The 19,284-nt window shown below is 36.8% G+C and overlaps 1 protein-coding gene across 3 annotated transcripts in view; it reads left to right on the forward strand.

Moving 5' to 3' along the window:
• The window catches only part of LOC128212106 (TATA box-binding protein-associated factor RNA polymerase I subunit B-like), a 40,624-nt gene extending 21,671 nt beyond the window's left edge, over positions 1–18,953 (forward strand). For all 3 annotated transcript variants that reach the window (XM_052917371.1, XM_052917372.1, XM_052917370.1), the window contains exons 8-16: positions 1,899–2,045; positions 4,772–4,884; positions 6,181–6,277; positions 8,043–8,175; positions 10,786–10,951; positions 12,087–12,127; positions 14,357–14,438; positions 14,979–15,055; positions 17,757–18,953. In XM_052917371.1, the coding sequence (XP_052773331.1) occupies positions 1,899–2,045; positions 4,772–4,884; positions 6,181–6,277; positions 8,043–8,175; positions 10,786–10,951; positions 12,087–12,127; positions 14,357–14,438; positions 14,979–15,055; positions 17,757–18,490 (1,590 nt within the window). In that variant the 3' untranslated portion in view covers positions 18,491–18,953. The remainder of the gene's footprint in view (positions 1–1,898; positions 2,046–4,771; positions 4,885–6,180; positions 6,278–8,042; positions 8,176–10,785; positions 10,952–12,086; positions 12,128–14,356; positions 14,439–14,978; positions 15,056–17,756) is intronic.
• Positions 18,954–19,284: the final 331 nt, after the last annotated feature.

A 19,284-nucleotide genomic window follows, 5' to 3' on the forward strand; every position in this document is an offset into this window, starting at 1 on the left:
ACGACCCTTATCTTGTGATTGGTTTGATCAATTTCTACAGATTAATGATCAATCCCTTTAATATCAACTAGTGCCAATTAGTGTCAATTAAGCACATCTGAGGTCATAAAACAACACTTGTGATTGTAAACAAGGTCATAGAACTTCACAGGGTGCTGCACAAGGACACAATATCACGCCTTGTGCAAACACCCAATTAGCAGACGATTTGTGACACATACCCGCTTCGCGACAGACACTGTTGATCACCTGAAATATTTCATCAGAAAAGTTTTATAACAATGTCTCTGCTAAGCTATTTTATTGAAATTTTAATTATTTACAAATATTCGAATACCCATTTTGGTATCCGAATACTTGCGTGATATCCTGATATCTGGATACTCGGATATTCGCTTCCATCCCTAGTTAATAGTGTAACTGTTGTATAAGACCCTTTAAACTCTATAGGAAAGTTTTTTATTAAATTTTGGATGTGTATCCAGGTTTTTGCATTGAATTTCACTTGGTATTACTGGAGTGGTTTGTAGAAAACAATGAGAATAAAGGACAAGATATCAGGCCTAGTGTCACTGATTATAGTTTTTGTTAAGCGCTGTTTATCAGACAATTCACTTGATTTAGGAAACGTAAGGATTTAGGAACATAACTTTATACCAATCTCTTGTCCCACTGATAATCTTCTACAAATAAAATAAAAGAGTTAGCAGTTTTTAAAGCAGGTATTTCAATTTATAAAAAATGTTGAAGTCCTTTGACACATTTTGTGAAGACAGATAAAGAAGAATATCATTTCAATGTAGTCAGTGGTTCAAATGTAATACACATACCATGGTTTTAACTTTTACAAAATACCAAAACAAGCATTTTCAGTGAAAAGATATCCCCCGCCAACGATGGCTTGTTTGTGCTTGATGGCTTGTTTGTGCTTGAAGGTTAAAAAAAATCTCAGAAAGAATAAGATAAGCACATTGGTTTTACTGAGAGACGGCTGCAAACAATGATTTTTTAATAAATCAAGGGCAATAACTCTAAGGAAAATTGACCAATCCAAAAGAAAAATAGACAGGCATCATCACAGTATGTTGGTTCTTATTTATTCCAAGTGTCATGAAATTCTACCAGCTAGTTGCATAGAAAAGGCTGCAAACATGGATCTTTTAATAAATCAAGGGCAAATAACTCATATAGAAATTACACAATCCAAAATATAAATAAACAGGCATCATCGCAGTATGTTGGTTCATATTTATTTCAAGTTTCAAGAATTTCTACCAACTAGTTACTGAGAAATGGCTATAAATGAGAGTTTTTCAAAAAATCAAGGGCAATAACTCCAAGTACAATTGACCAATCCAAAAAAACAATGAACAGGCATCATCCCAGTATAGTAATTCATATTTATTTTAAGTTTCATGAAATTCTGCCAGCTAGTGACTGAGAAATGGCTGTGAATGTGCATTTTTCAAAAAATCAAGGGCAATAACTCCAAGGACAATTGACAATCAAATTTTTTTTTCGACGGGCATCATTCCAGTATAGTGGTTCATATTTATTTAAAGTTTCATGAAATTATACGGCTAGTTACTGAGAAAATGCAGGTGACAGACGGACGGACGGAAGGAAAGACGGACGGAAGGACGGACGGACAACGCCATTTCAATATCCCCCTCCCTATTTCATAGGCGGGGGATAATTATATGAGTTATGCAGGCCAATTAACTCAGTTGTTTGTGAGATTACCTAAATTTCACTCACAGATTCATTCCCCAGACTGGCTCATACTTTTATGAACCTTTGGTATTAGGTTTATCAGTATTTTCACCATGAACTGACTTCACCTATGATTTCAGGGCCATGTATTTTCACAGTGAACTCACTTCAGCTGTAAATTTCAGGACCGTGAAGCACTGCAAGAAACACTTATTGATGAGGAATTTGATGATGGAGAAAACCCAGTAGAGCTGAAAGGGAATGTTGAGAGTGACCTAGACTGGAGCAGTGGTGATGAAGATGTAGAAGAAAAGGAGTGGGGGAGATACAGGGTAGGTGGATTCAGGGGGAACTTTTATGGGTATGTTGAGGCAGATGAGGGAGATACAGGGTAGGTGGATTCAGGGGGAACTTTGATGGGTATGTTGAGGCAGATGAGGGAGATACAGGGTAGGTGGATTCAGTGGGAACTTTGATGGGTATGTTGAGGCAGATGAGGGAGATACAGGGTAGGTGGATTCAGGGGGAACTTTGATGGGTATGTTGAGGCAGATCAGGGAGATACAGGGTAGGTGGATTCAGTGGGAACTTTGATGGGTATGTTGAGGCAGATGAGGGAGATACAGGGTAGGTGGATTCAGTGGGAACTTTGATGGGTATGTTGAGGCAGATGAGGGAGATACAGGGTAGGTGGATTCAGTGGGAACTTTGATGGGTATGTTGAGGCAGATGAGGGAGATACAGGGTAGGTGGATTCAGGGGGAACTTTGATGGGTATGTTGAGGCAGATCAGGGAGATACAGGGTAGGTGGATTCAGTGGGAATTTTGATGGGTATGTTGAGGCAGATGAGGGAGATACAGGGTAGGTGGATTCAGTGGGAACTTTGATGGGTATGTTGAGGCAGATGAGGGAGGTACAGGGTAGGTGGATTCAAGGGAACTTTAATGGGTATGTTGAGGTAGTTGAGGGAGATACAGGGTAGGTGGATTCAGTGGGAACTTTGATGGGTATGTTGAGGCAGATCAGGGAGATACAGGGTAGGTGGATTCAGGGGGAACTTTGATGGGTATGTTGAGGCAGATGAGGGAGATACAGGGTAGGTGGATTCAGGGGGAACTTTGATGGGTATGTTGAGGCAGATCAGGGAGATACAGGGTAGGTGGATTCAGTGGGAACTTTGATGGGTATGTTGAGGCAGATGAGGGAGATACAGGGTAGGTGGATTCAGGGGGAACTTTGATGGGTATGTTGAGGCAGATCAGGGAGATACAGGGTAGGTGGATTCAGTGGGAACTTTGATGGGTATGTTGAGGCAGATGAGGGAGATACAGGGTAGGTGGATTCAGTGGGAACTTTGATGGGTATGTTGAGGTAGTTGAGGGAGATACAGGGTAGGTGGATTCAAGGGAACTTTGATGGGTATGTTGAGGTAGTTGAGGGAGATACAGGGTAGGTGGATTCAAGGGAACTTTGATGGGTATGTTGAGGCAGATGAGGGAGATACAGGGTAGGTGGATTCAGGGGGAACTTTGATGGGTATGTTGAGGCAGATCAGGAAGATACAGGGAAGGTAGATTCAGGGGGAACCTTTATGGGTATGTTGAGGTAGTTGAGGGAGATACAGGGTAGGTGGATTCAGGGGAAACTTTGATGAGAATGTTAAGATAAATAGATATCATACGTTAAGAGGAAAAGCTATTTTATTCATAGCAAAGACTATGTTAATATTAGGCAATTTAGCATATAAAACATGTTATTCATATAGTACTGTATTCAATATTACAAATTGATACCAATGTTTTGCTAACAAATATCATAAAGATATTTTGATGAATACTTAGAGTAATAAATTGACTCAATGACCTTTGACCTCACTTTATACACTTATAAGGGCTTTAAGGAAGAAACATCTTGTCAGAAGTTGTATGATACATAATTATGATACTACAATAATATAACATTAATTTCACATAAACAATTCTGCCTTAAGAACCATTTTTTCTAGGCCTCTTTTCTGAATTATCTCACAGATAACAGACTAAACTGTTCACAGCCAGTCTAATAATTATGTTCTCAGCAAATCTACAAGTCTAATAATTATGTTCTAAGCATATCAACAAGCCAGATATGTTTTTCGCATACTTCCAACAACATACATAGAAGCTTATCCCCTGGATAGATAAAAAATTAACAGTATGAGACTGTAAATGGCACACCACTTCCACATATGATAAAGGTTTTTATAGTTGGGTTTTCTTGCGCATATTTGGTCCTCTACATGAACGATTTGTCAAGAAATTAATAAAAAAAATCACTATTTGATGAGATTTCCTGTGCCATGCCAGAATATTGTTTGTGACGTAATACGTTATATTTAAGATATAATTAAGATTTAATTAAATGGATATGTGTCTACACACTGTATGTTTAGTAATGTAGGGCATATTTGATTGTCATTTGAATATGAAAGTGGTTGACAGCCGACCTGGTACAAATGTACAAAATGGTCATGTTAATTACAAAAACGTGTATTCCTTGGGTTGTAAAGCTGTCATATTTAGACCACAAATTAGTATAAGAGAGAGGGGTTAGGCAAGGCAAGGAAAGCGGCCTTGGGTCCTTAATGGACGGCAGTTAGGATGCGGGATTACCTTAAATGTCATGCTGTATTTAGAACTTATTATTAAACATAGAAAGAACGTGGAACAATAAAGAACTGACATTCGAACGGTTGTTGTTTAATAACTTAAAGACTTCCAACAGTTTAAGTGAACACTTAGAGAGTTCTGTGGCTGTTACATCACATGTTATTGGGTTTGAATTTGTATATGGTATAGTGCAAAACAATGCTTACACAGTTTTTTGCAATGCCTGTCAATGGAATAATGCCTATGTAATGCACCTAAGTCCAAATTAGTATGGTTTTTACTACTGACATCTTTGACAGTAGGGTGATCAAGTGAAGAAATATGCACTGGTTTGGTATTGAATATATTAATACCAGGGTAGATAGAAAGGTAAGAATAAACAAATGATACAACTTGATTACATTTCAGAGGAAATTACACAATCGTGATGTCCACAAGGTGAAAATGGCAAGTACAGCATGCTTGTGCTACCTGGGCCTGATGTTCACAAACCCCGCCACTACGATAGCTGACATAGTCAGGTAGTCAGTTACTGGAAATTAAGATTTTTAGGGAATGGACATGGCACCAAACCGCCCTGATATTAATATTTATAACTGCAAAACCAAGAGAGACATTTACTTGATAACCCTGGACAAATTAAATAGGGTGGTCGTAAAATAATTTATGCAGCATGCCTTGCAGTTTTGAGCTAACCATTCAAACAAATCAAATTAATTCGCAAACTTTCAGCCATTTTCCCAAATTTTCGGATAGAAGTTAAGTCTTGTTACTACCAAAGGTATCATATATATTATGATAACTTTATTATCAATAGACATTGAATTTTTAGTTGTTGTCTACATATCATGGGGTCAAGGTCAATGTCACTAAAAATAGAAAAAATGTTTTCCTCCCAATAACTCAATTAAGAATTAATGGAAAGTGATGAAAGTTGGTGAGCTGGATTGGGATTGCTTTTTAGTGGGCTTGGGTGAAGGTAAAGTCACTGTTACTGAAAATAAAAAGTGGGGTTGGGTGTGTATGGTTCACTTATACTAAAAATGGAAAATGCTTCAATAAGTTAGAATTGATTGTGTGTGTTCTGTAGCATTAGCAGAAAAAGTCACCCCTCAGGCACTTTCATATATGTTAAAGTTGGTGTTCAAGCTGTTGTGTCAAGCATGATGAAAGGAATGTTCCATGCAAAACATGCGATAATCAAACATTGGTACAGCATTAGATCAAATTTACACAAATGTTCCAGTGAACAGGTCCGGTGTTCTTGAATCATATTGGAGTGATCAGAATATGGTGTGGGCTGTTCTGTAATATGAATACAATCATTTACACTTTCAACGCTAATATCAAGCATATTATGAAAATTCATAATGAACATGCTTGCATATTAAGTTAACCAAAGTCTGTGTTCATTATGGTTTTGAGTCTGATTTTTAGGTAAAGATGAAAGCTGCTACTTTCTCCTAATGCATACAAGAAATTAATTGGCTATGCTTTCTGATTGCCCATATTAAAATCTGGTTATGACGCATTATGGCGCTTCTAGTTTGTCTTACATTAGGTGTTAGTCGTCAATTTATGCAGATGAGATTGATTCTCTGATTCTCAGAGCCTTGTTAACTTTCCACGGTGTCCTGATAATTATTTAGCTTGACTGTTTTTCTTAACATCAACAATATTTACATGAAACTTGGAACATATGTTGCCAGAGATAATACCCACCTGTGTAGCAAGGCCCGTTACTCTGGCTAAATTATTGTAGAGTTATGCCCCTTTTCAGTTAAAAAACATCAACAGAGGAGCATTATATTTTTCAGATGGATACGGACAGACAAACTCCCCTATCGCAATGCCGCCCTTTTGCTTCCAGAAGAGATGAAGTTCTGTCTCAATGATTGGAAGTGCTTTGGAATGGTATTGTAAAATAAATATTTTTTAACTAGATTGTTAAGACATCTTTAAAAGTATTTGAAAAATCAAGTCCATTTTCTGGGTAAATATTTGAGCTTGTGTCGTTTTTGAAAAGCCAAAGAAAGTGTGACCCTTGTGAAGTTTGAACCCATAACCTCTTCAGTGAGAGGCAGACCCATATACCACAAGACCATGCACACCATGCAATGGTATTGTGTTGCCTTATATGTCCACATAGATATGCTGAATGTTCGTTATCTTAAGACCTCTGGCTGTTACATTTAATTGCCCAACTTGGCTGTTGCAATAACTGAATGTGATCAGTAATTGTTAAGGTACAAGAGGAAATTCCACAAACGTTGTATTATCAATACTGGTTTAAATGGACATACCGGTAAACAAATATTTTGATAGATTTTACCTTTTCTTGTTTTAGAAAAGCAGCAGGTTGAAGTCAAGTCATAGCTTTGGTTTGGTTGTCATTGTAAAAATTATAATAATACTGCTTCCCTGTCTGCCCCAAATTATACAAAATAAAACATAAGGAAGAAATATGTTTCTGATAAAATAAATGAAATCCATCTTTGACATTTTGATACTTACATTATAAGTCTGTAAAGTCAGCATAAATGCCAAGAAAGCACTTAAATGTCTTGCTAGACAAATTTTAAGTATTTCTTTTCTGGATATTTATGTAAATCATGTGTATATCACCTCTCAAGAGAAATTCAAATACTCAATTAATAGTCTATTAAGATTTTATGTAAAGAAAGTAACTAAGAAAGGAATGTATTATTGCTAATATTGTGATTTACTAACCTGAAAGCCTTTGTGAAGATTACTTGTGAAATGAAGTATATTTATAAAACCACAAAGTTCTAAGGAGGATTAATTTGGTTATAAAATGTTTATATAAGTCTTTATAAGTTTGTTCGCTTTAAGCCCATGAATCTGTCATTTTTTTATAGCCTCTATCTTGGCAGCAGCTGTGTCAGCATTTTATTGTTGTGTAAAAAAACAGTAAAATATATTTTCACTGAAATAACACACACACACATTTATATATATTACCAAAACTCTCATTACAGGGCACCATACCTACCAGTGAGAGTGAGCATTTTTACACCGGTCGTCTGGCAGTGTTTCTAATCCTCACCAATACTCCTATTCCAGGACACCATACCTAGCATTGAGAGTCTGCGTCTTGACAGGGGTCGTCTGGCAGTGTTCCTAATCCTCACCAATACTCCTATTCAAGGGCACCATACCTAGCATTGAGAGTCTGTGTCTTGACAGGGGATGTCTGGCAATGTTTCTAATCCTTACCAATACTCCTATTCCAGGGCACCATACCTAGCATTGAGAGTCTGCTTCTTGACAGGGGATGTCTGGCAATGTTTCTAATCCTCACCAATACTCCTATTCCAGGGCACCATACCTAGCATTGAGAGTCTGTGTCTTGACAGGGGACGTCTGGCAGTGTTCCTAATCCTCACCAATACTCCTATTCAAGGGCACCATACCTAGCATTGAGAGTCTGTGTCTTGACAGGGGATGTCTGGCAATGTTTCTAATCCTCACCAATACTCCTATTCCAGGGCACCATACCTAGCATTGAGAGTCTGTGTCTTGACAGGGGACGTCTGGCAGTGTTTCTAATCCTCACCAATACTCCTATTCCAGGACACCATACCTAGCATTGAGAGTCTGCGTCTTGACAGGGGTCGTCTGGCAGTGTTCCTAATCCTCACCAATACTCCTTTTCCAGGGCACCATACCTAGCAGTGAGAATCTGCGTCTTGACACGGGTCGTCTGGCAGTGTTTCTAAACCTCGCCAATATTCCCAACTATCCTCTTATACTGCTTCTACACAAGTACATTTTGCAGCTTGACCTTCCAGGTATGTTTGAATTAGTGTCAAGTCATACACACTCAGATGGCTGACAAGTCTCACACATTAAGATAGCTGACAAGTCTCACACACTCAGATAGCTGACAAGTCTCACACATTAAGATAGCTGACAAGTCTCAAACCTCAGATAGCTGACAAGTCTCACACATTAAGATAGCTGACAAGTCTCAAACCTCAGATAGCTGACAAGTCTCACACATTAAGATAGCTGACAAGTCTCACACACTCAGATGGCTGACAAGTCTCACACACTCAGATAGCTGACAAGTCTCACACATTTAGATAGCTGACAAGTCTCACACACTCACATAGCTGACAAATCTCACACATTTAGATAGCTGACAAGTCTCACACACTCAGATAGCCGACAAGTCTCACACACTCAGATAGCTGACAAGTCTCACACACCTGAATGGCTAACCAGTCTCATACGCTCAGATAGCTGACAAGTCTCACTCACTCAGATAGCTAACAAGTCTCAAACGCTCATATAGCTGACAAGTCTCACACATTGTGATAGCTGACCAGCCTCACACATTTAGATTACTGTTGAGTCTCACACATTCAGATAACTGTTGAGTCTTGCACATTTAGATTACTGTTGAGTCTCACACATTAAGATAACTGTTGAGTCTTGCACATTCAGGTAACTGTTGAGTCTCAAACATTCAGATAACTGTTGAGTCTTGCACATTCAGATAACTGTTGAGTCTCAAACATTCAGATAACTGTTGAGTCTTTCACATTTAGATATTTATAGAGTCTCGCACATTCAGATAACTGTTGAGTCGCGCACATTTATATAACTGTTGAGTCTCACACATTTAGATAACTGTTGAGTCTCGCACATTCAGATAACTATTGAGCCGCGCACATTCAGATGACTATTGAGTCTCACACATTCAGATGACTGTTCAATCTCACACGTTCAGATAACTGTCGAGTCTCACACATTCAGATAACTGTTGAGTCGAGCACATTCAGATAACTATAGAGTCGCGCACATTCAGATAACTGTTGAGTCTCACACATTCAGATAACTGTTCAATCTCACACATTCAGATAACTGTTGAGTCTCACACATTCGAATTATTATAGAGTCGCGCACATTCAGATGACTATTGAGTCTCACACATTCAGATAACTGTTCAATCTCACACATTCAGATAACTGTTCAGTCTCACACATTCAGATAACTGTTGAGTCTCACACATTCAGATAACTTAATAGTCATGCATATTCAGATAGAAGTTGGGTTGAGTCAGATAGCTGTTGAGTTTTGTCCCCTTGTTCAGAAAGCTGTTGAGTTTAGTCAGAAAGCTGTTGAGTTGAGTCTTGCTTATTTAGATAGCTGTTAAGTTGAGTCTCGCTTATTCAGATAGCTGTTGAATTGAGTCTGGCTTATGCATATATCTGTTAGGTTGAGTCTCACACATTCAGATAACTGTTCAGTCTTGCACATTCAGATAACTTAATAGTCATGCATATTCAGATAGAAGTTGGGTTGAGTCAGATAGCTGTTGAGTTGAGTCTCCCTTGTTCAGAAAGCTTTTGAGTTTAGTCAGATAGCTGTTGAGTTTAGTCTTGCTTATTTAGATAGCTGTTGAGTTGAGTCTCGCTTATTCAGATAGCTGTTGAGTTGAGTCCGGCTTATTTAGATAGCTGTTATGTTCAGTCTTACACATTCAGAAAGCTGTTGAGTCTCACACATTCAAATAGCTGACAAGTCTCATTTATTTAGGTAGCTGACAAGTCTCACTCATGCAGATAGCTGACAATTCTAACACACTCTGATGGCTGTTGAGTCTCACACATCCAGATAACTGTTGAGTCTCACACACTCAGATGGCTGTTGAGTCTTACACACACAGATAGCTGTTGAGTCTCACACATTGAGATAACTGTTGAGTCTCACACATTCAGATAACTGTTAAGTCTTACACATTCAGATGACTATTGAGTCTCACATATTCAGATAACTGTTGAGTCTCACACATTCAGATATATGTTGAGTCTCACACATTCAGATAACTGTTGAGTCTCACACATTCAGATATATGTTGGGTCTCACACATTCAGATAACTGTTAAGTCTTACACATTCAGATAACTGTTGAGTCTCACACATCCAGATAACTGTTGAGTCTAACACATCCAGATAACTGTTGAGTCTCACACATTCAGATAACTGTTGAGTCTCACACATTCAGATATATGTTGGGTCTCACACATTCAGATAACTGTTAAGTCTTACACATTCAGATAACTGTTGAGTCTCACACATCCAGATAACTGTGCAGTCTCACACATTCAGATATATGTTGAGTCTCACACATTCAGATAACTGTTGAGTCTCACACATTCAGATATATGTTGAGTCTCACACATTCAGATATATGTTGGGTCTCACACATTCAGATAACTGTCGAGTCTCACACATTCAAATAACTGTTGAGTCTCACACATTCAGATAGCTGTTGAGTCTAGCACATTTATAGAGCCGCCTAGCCTCACCCATTCAGGACAAAGCAACAACCAAAATATTTTTAGCACCATAGAATATGATTTTGTAACTTATTTTATGGGAATAAAACTTCAGCTGAGATCCATGGATATGCTGCGAACATCCTGCATGCCACGTTTCCTACAACAGCTTATGAACTCAATGAAAAAAGGAAGAAACTGCCATTTTGGGAAGGAATGGCCATGGCTTCCATCATTCTGACATTGAAGCTCTTTCTTGGGGTCAACGACAGTACAGAAAGGTATCATTAAAGATAGGAAATTTTTGATTATGTTTCATTTTGCTTCATCAATCATTTTTGTGGTTTTTCAAAGAAAACAAGTAGAGGAATCACGATAGTCTTGGCTGCAGCCACAGTACCATGGTTGTCAGTGAAAAAAACTAGGGCAGTAAGTCAGGAATTGTTCAAGATGTCATAGGAAACTTTTAAAACATTACAGACTTTTAGTGACAATGCGCACTTGTGTTTTCAAGTAATAAAGACATTGTGAAAACCTGGTGTCTGAGTTTGCATCAGTTAAAAACATTAATGTTTGCCATAATCTTTGTACAAATTCCTCCAATTACAATACGTGGCAAGTCTGAAAAATTTCGGCTGTAACATTAATCAAGTTATGCCCATTGATGGAGTAATCAATTGATGAGTGTTACATGGCAACACTTATAGTTTTCTAATTCAAAGTCTGGACAATGTTAGATCTTTGAAGTTTCAAAATGAATCTTATTTCAACATTAGTTTAAATTATAAGAAATATATGACTTTGAAACATCAAAGTTTAATAGAGAAAAACATGTATAAATGACCCTTGTTCAGACAGTGCAGATAAAAAATAGAGAAACCTGGTACTTGATAACGTTCTCCATCTCATTATGAACCATCGAATAATAGCAAAATCTCGTTTTCTCTGCAAGAAAATTGTCTTAGATATTAAGCTTAAAAATGGATGCATCCTTTCCAATACTGTCTTACATAATACACAATAGGTCAGTTGATGGCGCTAATAACCTGGAGCATAGCGGATATTGTATTGCAAGTTGGACTCTCAACTCCATTACTTGCAAAAGGCATAAAAAGACATTTGTCAATCATCCAACAGGAAAGAAAGATCATATTTCATTATGGTCTTATTATTATAGATATCATTTCATTAATGACTGTTGGGTGCTTTCTAGTTACAATGAACATCTGAAATACCCATGTAGTCAGAATGTCTGTGTTCTGCACAAGAGCTGTCAATCCTGGCTGTGACCTGTCTTAGTTTATAATGTCAATTTACCTTCGTCATTGCACCTAACCCTTTATCTATTTGCATCTTGTGTGTGTGTGATTTTTTGGAGTGTCTTGTGCTAAAAATTGGTGATGCTGTCAATTTCAGATTGATGTCAAGCAGTTCATGCCAATTACAGGGGTATACAGGTACGCTCCTTGTACAGAGATGAAAACCTATATTACAGCACTATTGTCTAACAACTAGTTCATGCATTACAAAATTATCAAATTTACTCCAAACAGACAATAGCAGAAATAATTTGATTTACTGGTAATACATGAATTATAACTTGCTGATATTATTAATCTACATGATATTATTCAATTTACCAAGAGAGGGATTATACTTCGTCAATACAAAATAGCAAGGCTAAATAATCCTAGGTATTGATTTTGCCCCCTCTGACTTCCAAAAAGTGGCCAGATGGAGCGAGCCTTCCAATCAGGTGATTTGGGTTTTCATTCACAGTACTTAGTTCGGTCAACTATTTGAAAATAATGAACTACTCTTTTAAAACAGGAAGAAATTGATAGTTAACCTCAAAAAAAGGTGGAAACTGCCTCAAAATCTTAGAGGTAGCAATTGTTCGTCTTTTTTTCCAAACATCATAATAATATGTTAAGAATGGTATATTCATGGCGTCATACACCATTTATTTAAAAACACGACGAAACAATTTTACACATTTGAATAACTTAGAATAAAGTATAATCATTATTAATAATGTACCAAACACAGATTTTCTAAAATATCATTCACTTATTTCAAGCATACCAGATAAATTGAAACATAAGTTAAAAAGCAACAATACAAACATGAGTCCAAAAGTCAAATTGATTGACAAAATACTAGGAATAAAAAAACAAACAAATATGTATATGAAAATTATATGAAACAAACCATTAAAGGAGTAATAAATAAACTTCAAAATAAATGGAATAATATATTTGAAGACCTCGACTGGAAATAGATATATTTAAATCCCATTAAATGTACTATAGACACATAACTTAGTTTAGAGCGTTCCAATTTATGTATATCAATAGATTAGTGCCAAGAACACATATCTTTTCAATTGTAGGATAGTCCAATCTACCCTATGTAATATGTGTAACATGAAGATCGAAACAACAAAAGCACTTTTTTGGGGAGTGCCATCATAGTCAAGTTTTTTTTATCAAATATCAAAAATCTAATCAGTAACAATAATATCCCAGAACTAATTGATTATAAAACAATATCATTTGGTGTACAGCCCAAAACAGATTATTCCGTAATAACTTACTTCATTAAATTAGCAACAAAATGCAATATCTATAAGTGTAAGCTGATCCATTCTCCCACCTCAGATAAGTAGATCCATTAATTTAACCATGCTAGAAATTCTTATCTTGCCCACGGGCGAAGATAAAATGCCCGTATGGAACTTCTTTTAATGGTCACCACATTGTAATTACCTCCCTTGTTGAAGACTGTCGTCTGTAGCGCATCATGGAAACCTTGTCTTGTGGCAATATTTAGAACGCTAGTTAATTATTTCTCGCTTCAAATGTCACCAGAAAACAGTTTTCACGCACCTTTCAAGAAATAATGTTTCACTCATCTTAGAACTATTTAAAGACCGATCAGACCATTTACATACTCTCAACCACTGCGCAAATATCCATGACAACCATGAATTATCGCGTATCTTTACGCAATTATTTTCACTATGCACAAAAGAGTTCCAGCAAAAAAAATACATTTTTACTTAATTTTCTTTAACTGAGGTGGGAGAAAAAGCATCTACCATAGCGGCTCGTGTAAGATAGGTTCATCCTGACCCTCGCGCAGGGTGTTTTGCGGAAACTCAGTAAACCTCGTTTCCGCAAAACACCCTTCGCTCGGGTCGGAATGAACCTATCTTACACTCTCGGCCATGGAAGATACTTATATTCTCAACTTAAATATAAATATTTTATTAAATTTGTTAAGGAAAGAAAAGAAAATGGAAGCACTATAGCCTTAACTAAAAACAAACTGAACATACATAATAGAAAATGGAATGGACTGGTCTTGGAATAACCACATAAAACTCAAATTTTTCTTTGCAAAACATACCCTCTGCCCCTTGCTATTATTAAAAAAGTATGTATGTACATAGCAGTTCTACGTTCAAAGCAGACTGTGATAATTTTTTATCAGTTTTCACCCAGAACCAAACTATCTTTCTCTTTTTCTCCCTTTTTTCTATAATTAACCTACCTTTAATTTCTCTTTAACACTCTTCTCAACAGCATTAAATATTGTTAACATAATCTGTATATGCATGTATATATGTATTTTGCAGCAACTAAAACATAAGAATGACCCTTGTTTTTGGAATTTATTTCCAGATCAAAAGCTGTTTGTATGGGACGACTGGGTAAAACATATCAAAGAGAAACAACTCCTCCTTGATATCAGATCAAACCTCGGGTAAAACATGCATTTTCTGGATACAGCTCATATTGAGAAAAAGGAACTGCGATATCTTTTTAGATATTGCCATTTGTTCATTTTCAGACTTAATTGTTGCCCAGAGTATAACTAGGAAAGTTAATTAGGAATGGACTTCAAACTTCATATACAGATAGAATAAAGAGATATGCAGTGCACAGGAACGATTACTTTGGCTGTTATATGTTTGTTTTGTTTCCCTTTGTTTACTTTCAAACTTAATTTTGTCTGGAGTAAAACTCCAAAAGACTTTGATGTACTGACTTCAGATACAGATAGATGAGCTGAAGTGCAGTGTACAGGAACCATAACTCTGGATATGGTATTTTCCTTACCTTGTGTTGACTTCCGCTATCTTTATTTAAATCGTGTTCTTAGTGTATCGCTTAATTAAACCAATAGGATGATATATAGCCAATGTAATAAGATATTGTGTTCTTAAAGTCATTGTTTGACCAGCGCATGACCGTGGAAATCACTGAGTAGCTGTGACTTGTAATTACCTTTCTCATCTCTCAGACACGGAAGGGTAGAAGACGACACCGTCGATGCCTTGATCCATCGAGTGGAGGCCATTCAGTATTCTGACACTCACGGTATATTTTAACTCAATTTGTGACATCCTGTTAGGCCAGGGACACATATTTCAAGATTCTTATTGACATTTTCTTTGTAGAATGGGCAGGAGGGCAAATCTCTGTTTCACCTGCAAATGTATACGCATAAAGATAACCTTGTCTTGCGGCAGCATTATCTGTGTCACATGTCAAACATTTATAGAAAAGCATAATAGATGCAACATGTATCTCTTATGACAGTATAAATGTTAGAATTAAAAACATTCTAAGACTGATTATGCTAGTTTGTTACATCACTTAAATATCAATATATTTCACATGTCACTTCATGTACAGCTTCTGTGAAACTTATGGTTAGAAAATCTTAGTTGAGTTTAAAAGTAGAATCGGAGTGTTTTGATTGGACTGTAAATATAACTGACCAATAGACTGAACAGAATCACTGAAGATAAGAATTATATTGAATACTGCCCCTGATCTCAACATTTAGATTGTGTATGATGCAAGTGAAGTGACTGAAACTACTAGGGGATAGGATACCCAGTCTTATTAAAAACAGAGCTGATTTGTACATGGTACCATTCGTTCTGTATTCATTATACCCCTATATACTTATAGCATTACATGTCAACACAAGTTAATGCACCTAAAGCTAAGGATTTTTTTCAGTGAATAAAAGTATGATTATATTTATTTGTTATGCATTGTCGGCCCATTTTTGCTATCAGTTTATCTTTAACAATGTAAAAGTGCTGATTTTTTTTAAGACAGGGGATAATATAATAAAGGGTGAACAAATGGATTTGTATGCCTGAGGGGTACTAAGCGTATGTCTGGGTAGAATCCTGATAATTATGAATCCCATGAGTAATCCATTATGGAGTGTTCATTTAGGTTTGTTTTCTAAAAGGCTTTGTTATTCCCCCAGACAGAAATATGTCGGAGCTATATGTGGAAATTGTGTTGGTCACATCCCGTCACATCACAGTCTAGTTTCGCATGTATCTCCAAAAGTATTGCACCTATGCACATGAAACTTCATATGTACATTGGTCAGCATTGGATGTTGTGCACATCCTCTTTTAGTTGTGATGGGTCTAAAAAGAGAAATGGTCCTTGACTCATTAAAAGCCTGTCGCATGTAGCACCAAAAGAATTGCACCTATGCTCATGAAACTTCATAGGTATGTTGGTCAGCATTGGGTGTTGTGCACATCACCTTTCAGTCACATTGCACTGGGTCTAACAAGAGTAATGGCCCTTGACTAACTATAATCCTGTGTCACATGTAGCACCAAAAGAATAGGACATACCTTCATGAAACATTGTGTTTGTCAGCATAGAATGTTGTGCACCTCCCCTTGCTAACACATTTCACGGGGTCTAACAAATGTTACGGTCCTTAACTTACTATAATCCTGTGTCGTATGTAGCACCAAAAGAATGGGACAAACCTTCATGAAACATTTTGTTTGTCAGCATGGAATGTTGTGCACCTCCCCTTGCTAACACATTTCACGGGGTCTAACAAATGTTATGGTCCTTAACTTACTATAATCCTGTGTCGTATGTAGCACCAAAAGAATGGGACAAACCTTCATGAAACATTTTGTTTGTCAGCATGGAATGTTGTGCACCATCCCTTGCTAACACATTTCACGGGGTCTAACAAATGTTATGGTCCTTAACTTACTATAATCCTGTGTCGTATGTAGCACCAAAAGAATGGGACAAACCTTCATGAAACATTTTGTTTGTCAGCATGGAATGTTGTGCACCACCCCTTGCTAACACATTTTGCTGGGTCTAACAAGAGTTATGGCCCTTGACTTGGGAAAAGTTGATCAGAAAAATCTTGTGTTGCATGTAGCACCATAAGTACTGTGCAAACACTCATGAAAGTGTGTACATGAGTTGGTGTGCTCCTGCAGTAATCAGTGAGGGCTTTTGTCTTTATAAAATAAATGGTACATATTTTGTGACATGCAATACAAAAGGTATTGCACCTACACACATGGAACTTTATACGTATGTTGTTCAGCATGGAGTGTTGTGCATCTGCCATATCTGTAATTTATCTGTAAGAATTTCACTTTGTCCAACAAGTCTTATGGCCCTGAGCTTTGTAAAGAATGGTCTGGGAAATGTTGTGTGCCATATGATAATTCCTCTGACCAGGTGGCATCTGGGAACATTCATTACTTCTGTGATAGCTCTAGTTGGTAATATGAGCTTAATAAGATATTACATTAAAGTTCAAGTATTGGTCAAATACTAGTTTATCTAAATGTATATTAATATGGGTAATTTTACAGCAGGTATTAAATGTTTTGTTTGTCTCCAATTCCAAGGCCAAAATAAAGGCTGTTTTTTTGTCAGGTACATTGTGTCTCATGTTATTCTCACACTAAGAACTGTTAAAAAAAGGTCACAGACTGGGTATGTTTACCCTTTTTTGTGCAAGTAACTTCCAAAGGAGAACAAAAATCAGAAAAATGGAAACTCTATTTAAGGGGGATTAGGCAGTTTAAATTCATGTTAGAGATACTTTTCCATATTCTATCAACTTCTTTCATCTCACTAAAATACTTGCTTTTCAGCAATCATACTAAACTAAAACTTTAAAAAATATTAAAAGAAAATTGTAGCAGAAAATTAGGTTTAAACAAACAGTTATACACAATCACTTAGTTTTTAAATTTTGTACATTAATTTTCAGGTCGGTTATACAAGCGGGATGTTCGCGAATCACTGAAACAACCATTCACAGAGCTTGCTGAGCGCTGGGCCCAGACTGATTCTGGTTCCCATAGAAACCAACCAAGCAACAAGATCAACACTGACCACAGTGATACCAAAAACGATCCAAGTTTGGTGTTTTCTTCGAGTTGGGTTAGCAAAGTGTCAAGAGAAAAAAGAATGGAGAAATTGGGGGAAAAGATTGAAGAAGATGCAACACATTTGAAGCACAGTACCATAGAACACTTGGTTAATCCAGAGTGTTTTACAAGTTCATTGAATAACCCAGATACTAGTGTAGATCCTTTTATAAACGATTTTGATGAAAGTTTTGAATCTCCTGAGAAACGGCCCAAAACATATGGTAACTCACACGGTGTCACTAGAGGTAACTTTCGTTCAGATGGAGGTAATGCATTTACCATGATGACAGAGAAAACCAAGTGTGAAGCAATTTTGGCAAGACTTACAGATCTCAAAGACAAACTTGCTTCTTCTGCAAACACATGCGTTACCCAATCTGTGTCTTACAACTGGTTGCTTGGTGTCTGCAGTGAGTTGATTGAAAGTGAGGCTGATCTGGTTCACATGGAGCTTGGAAAGCTTGAAGTCAAGCTTCTGGGTGGCCAGGCAGGATCTTCCACTAGGAAGACCCTTTATCACTTAGCAAAGGCTGAGAAAGTGCATTTCAACAATAAGCCTGCGTTCTTGTAGAATCCGGCAGTTACATGTTGTAGTTTTGAATTAATAACTGTTTTATTGAAGAGTTTCAATGTCATAATATATTTTTATGAATGTCAGAATGTTACCAGATCTACAGTATGTATAAACATTATGCCTTTTGTTTTTGAAGCCTCATAGTATTGATTATAAGATGTTGTTTTTGCTCATTGACTTAATAATTTAAGTCGATGTAGTGTAAGGGAAACAACTTTAAAGATTTGATACAGACAGAGTGGCTTTCTGCCTATGTACTACCATCAAAGGTAGACTATTGAGGTTCAATAACATTAAAGATTAATGTCTATTAAAATTGTCTCTCTTTTTCTAGTGCACATGGTGAGATTTGGAACTACTTTTTTCTGCACAGTTTGCTTAAAGCTTCACGTTCACAGATTGAATGTTTTGACAACCTTTTTTTATTTTTTGTCTTGGAATTAGCAAATTTTTGCGTAAATATCTGCAAACCAGTGATTAAAGACTGCTGACAAAAGATCAGATCGCAGCTTTTCATATTTCCATCCAAAAATTGATGTTTTATGCATTTTTCTTAAACCGTTAGTAACGGTTTAAGCCATAAAACATTAAATTCGGAATGGAAATATGAAAAGCTGCGATCTGATCTTTTGCCAGCAGTCTTTCATCACTGGTTTGCAGATATTTACGCAAAAATTTGCTAATTCCAAGACAAAAAATAAAAAAGATTGAAAAACGATAAATCTGTGAGAGTACAGCTTTAATATGGCCCAAATCAGAGGCTCTCCTTTTAAAACTTCACCAGTTAAACA

This window comes from Mya arenaria, chromosome 12 (assembly GCF_026914265.1).
Source record: "Mya arenaria isolate MELC-2E11 chromosome 12, ASM2691426v1".
Taxonomy (NCBI): domain Eukaryota; kingdom Metazoa; phylum Mollusca; class Bivalvia; order Myida; family Myidae; genus Mya; species Mya arenaria.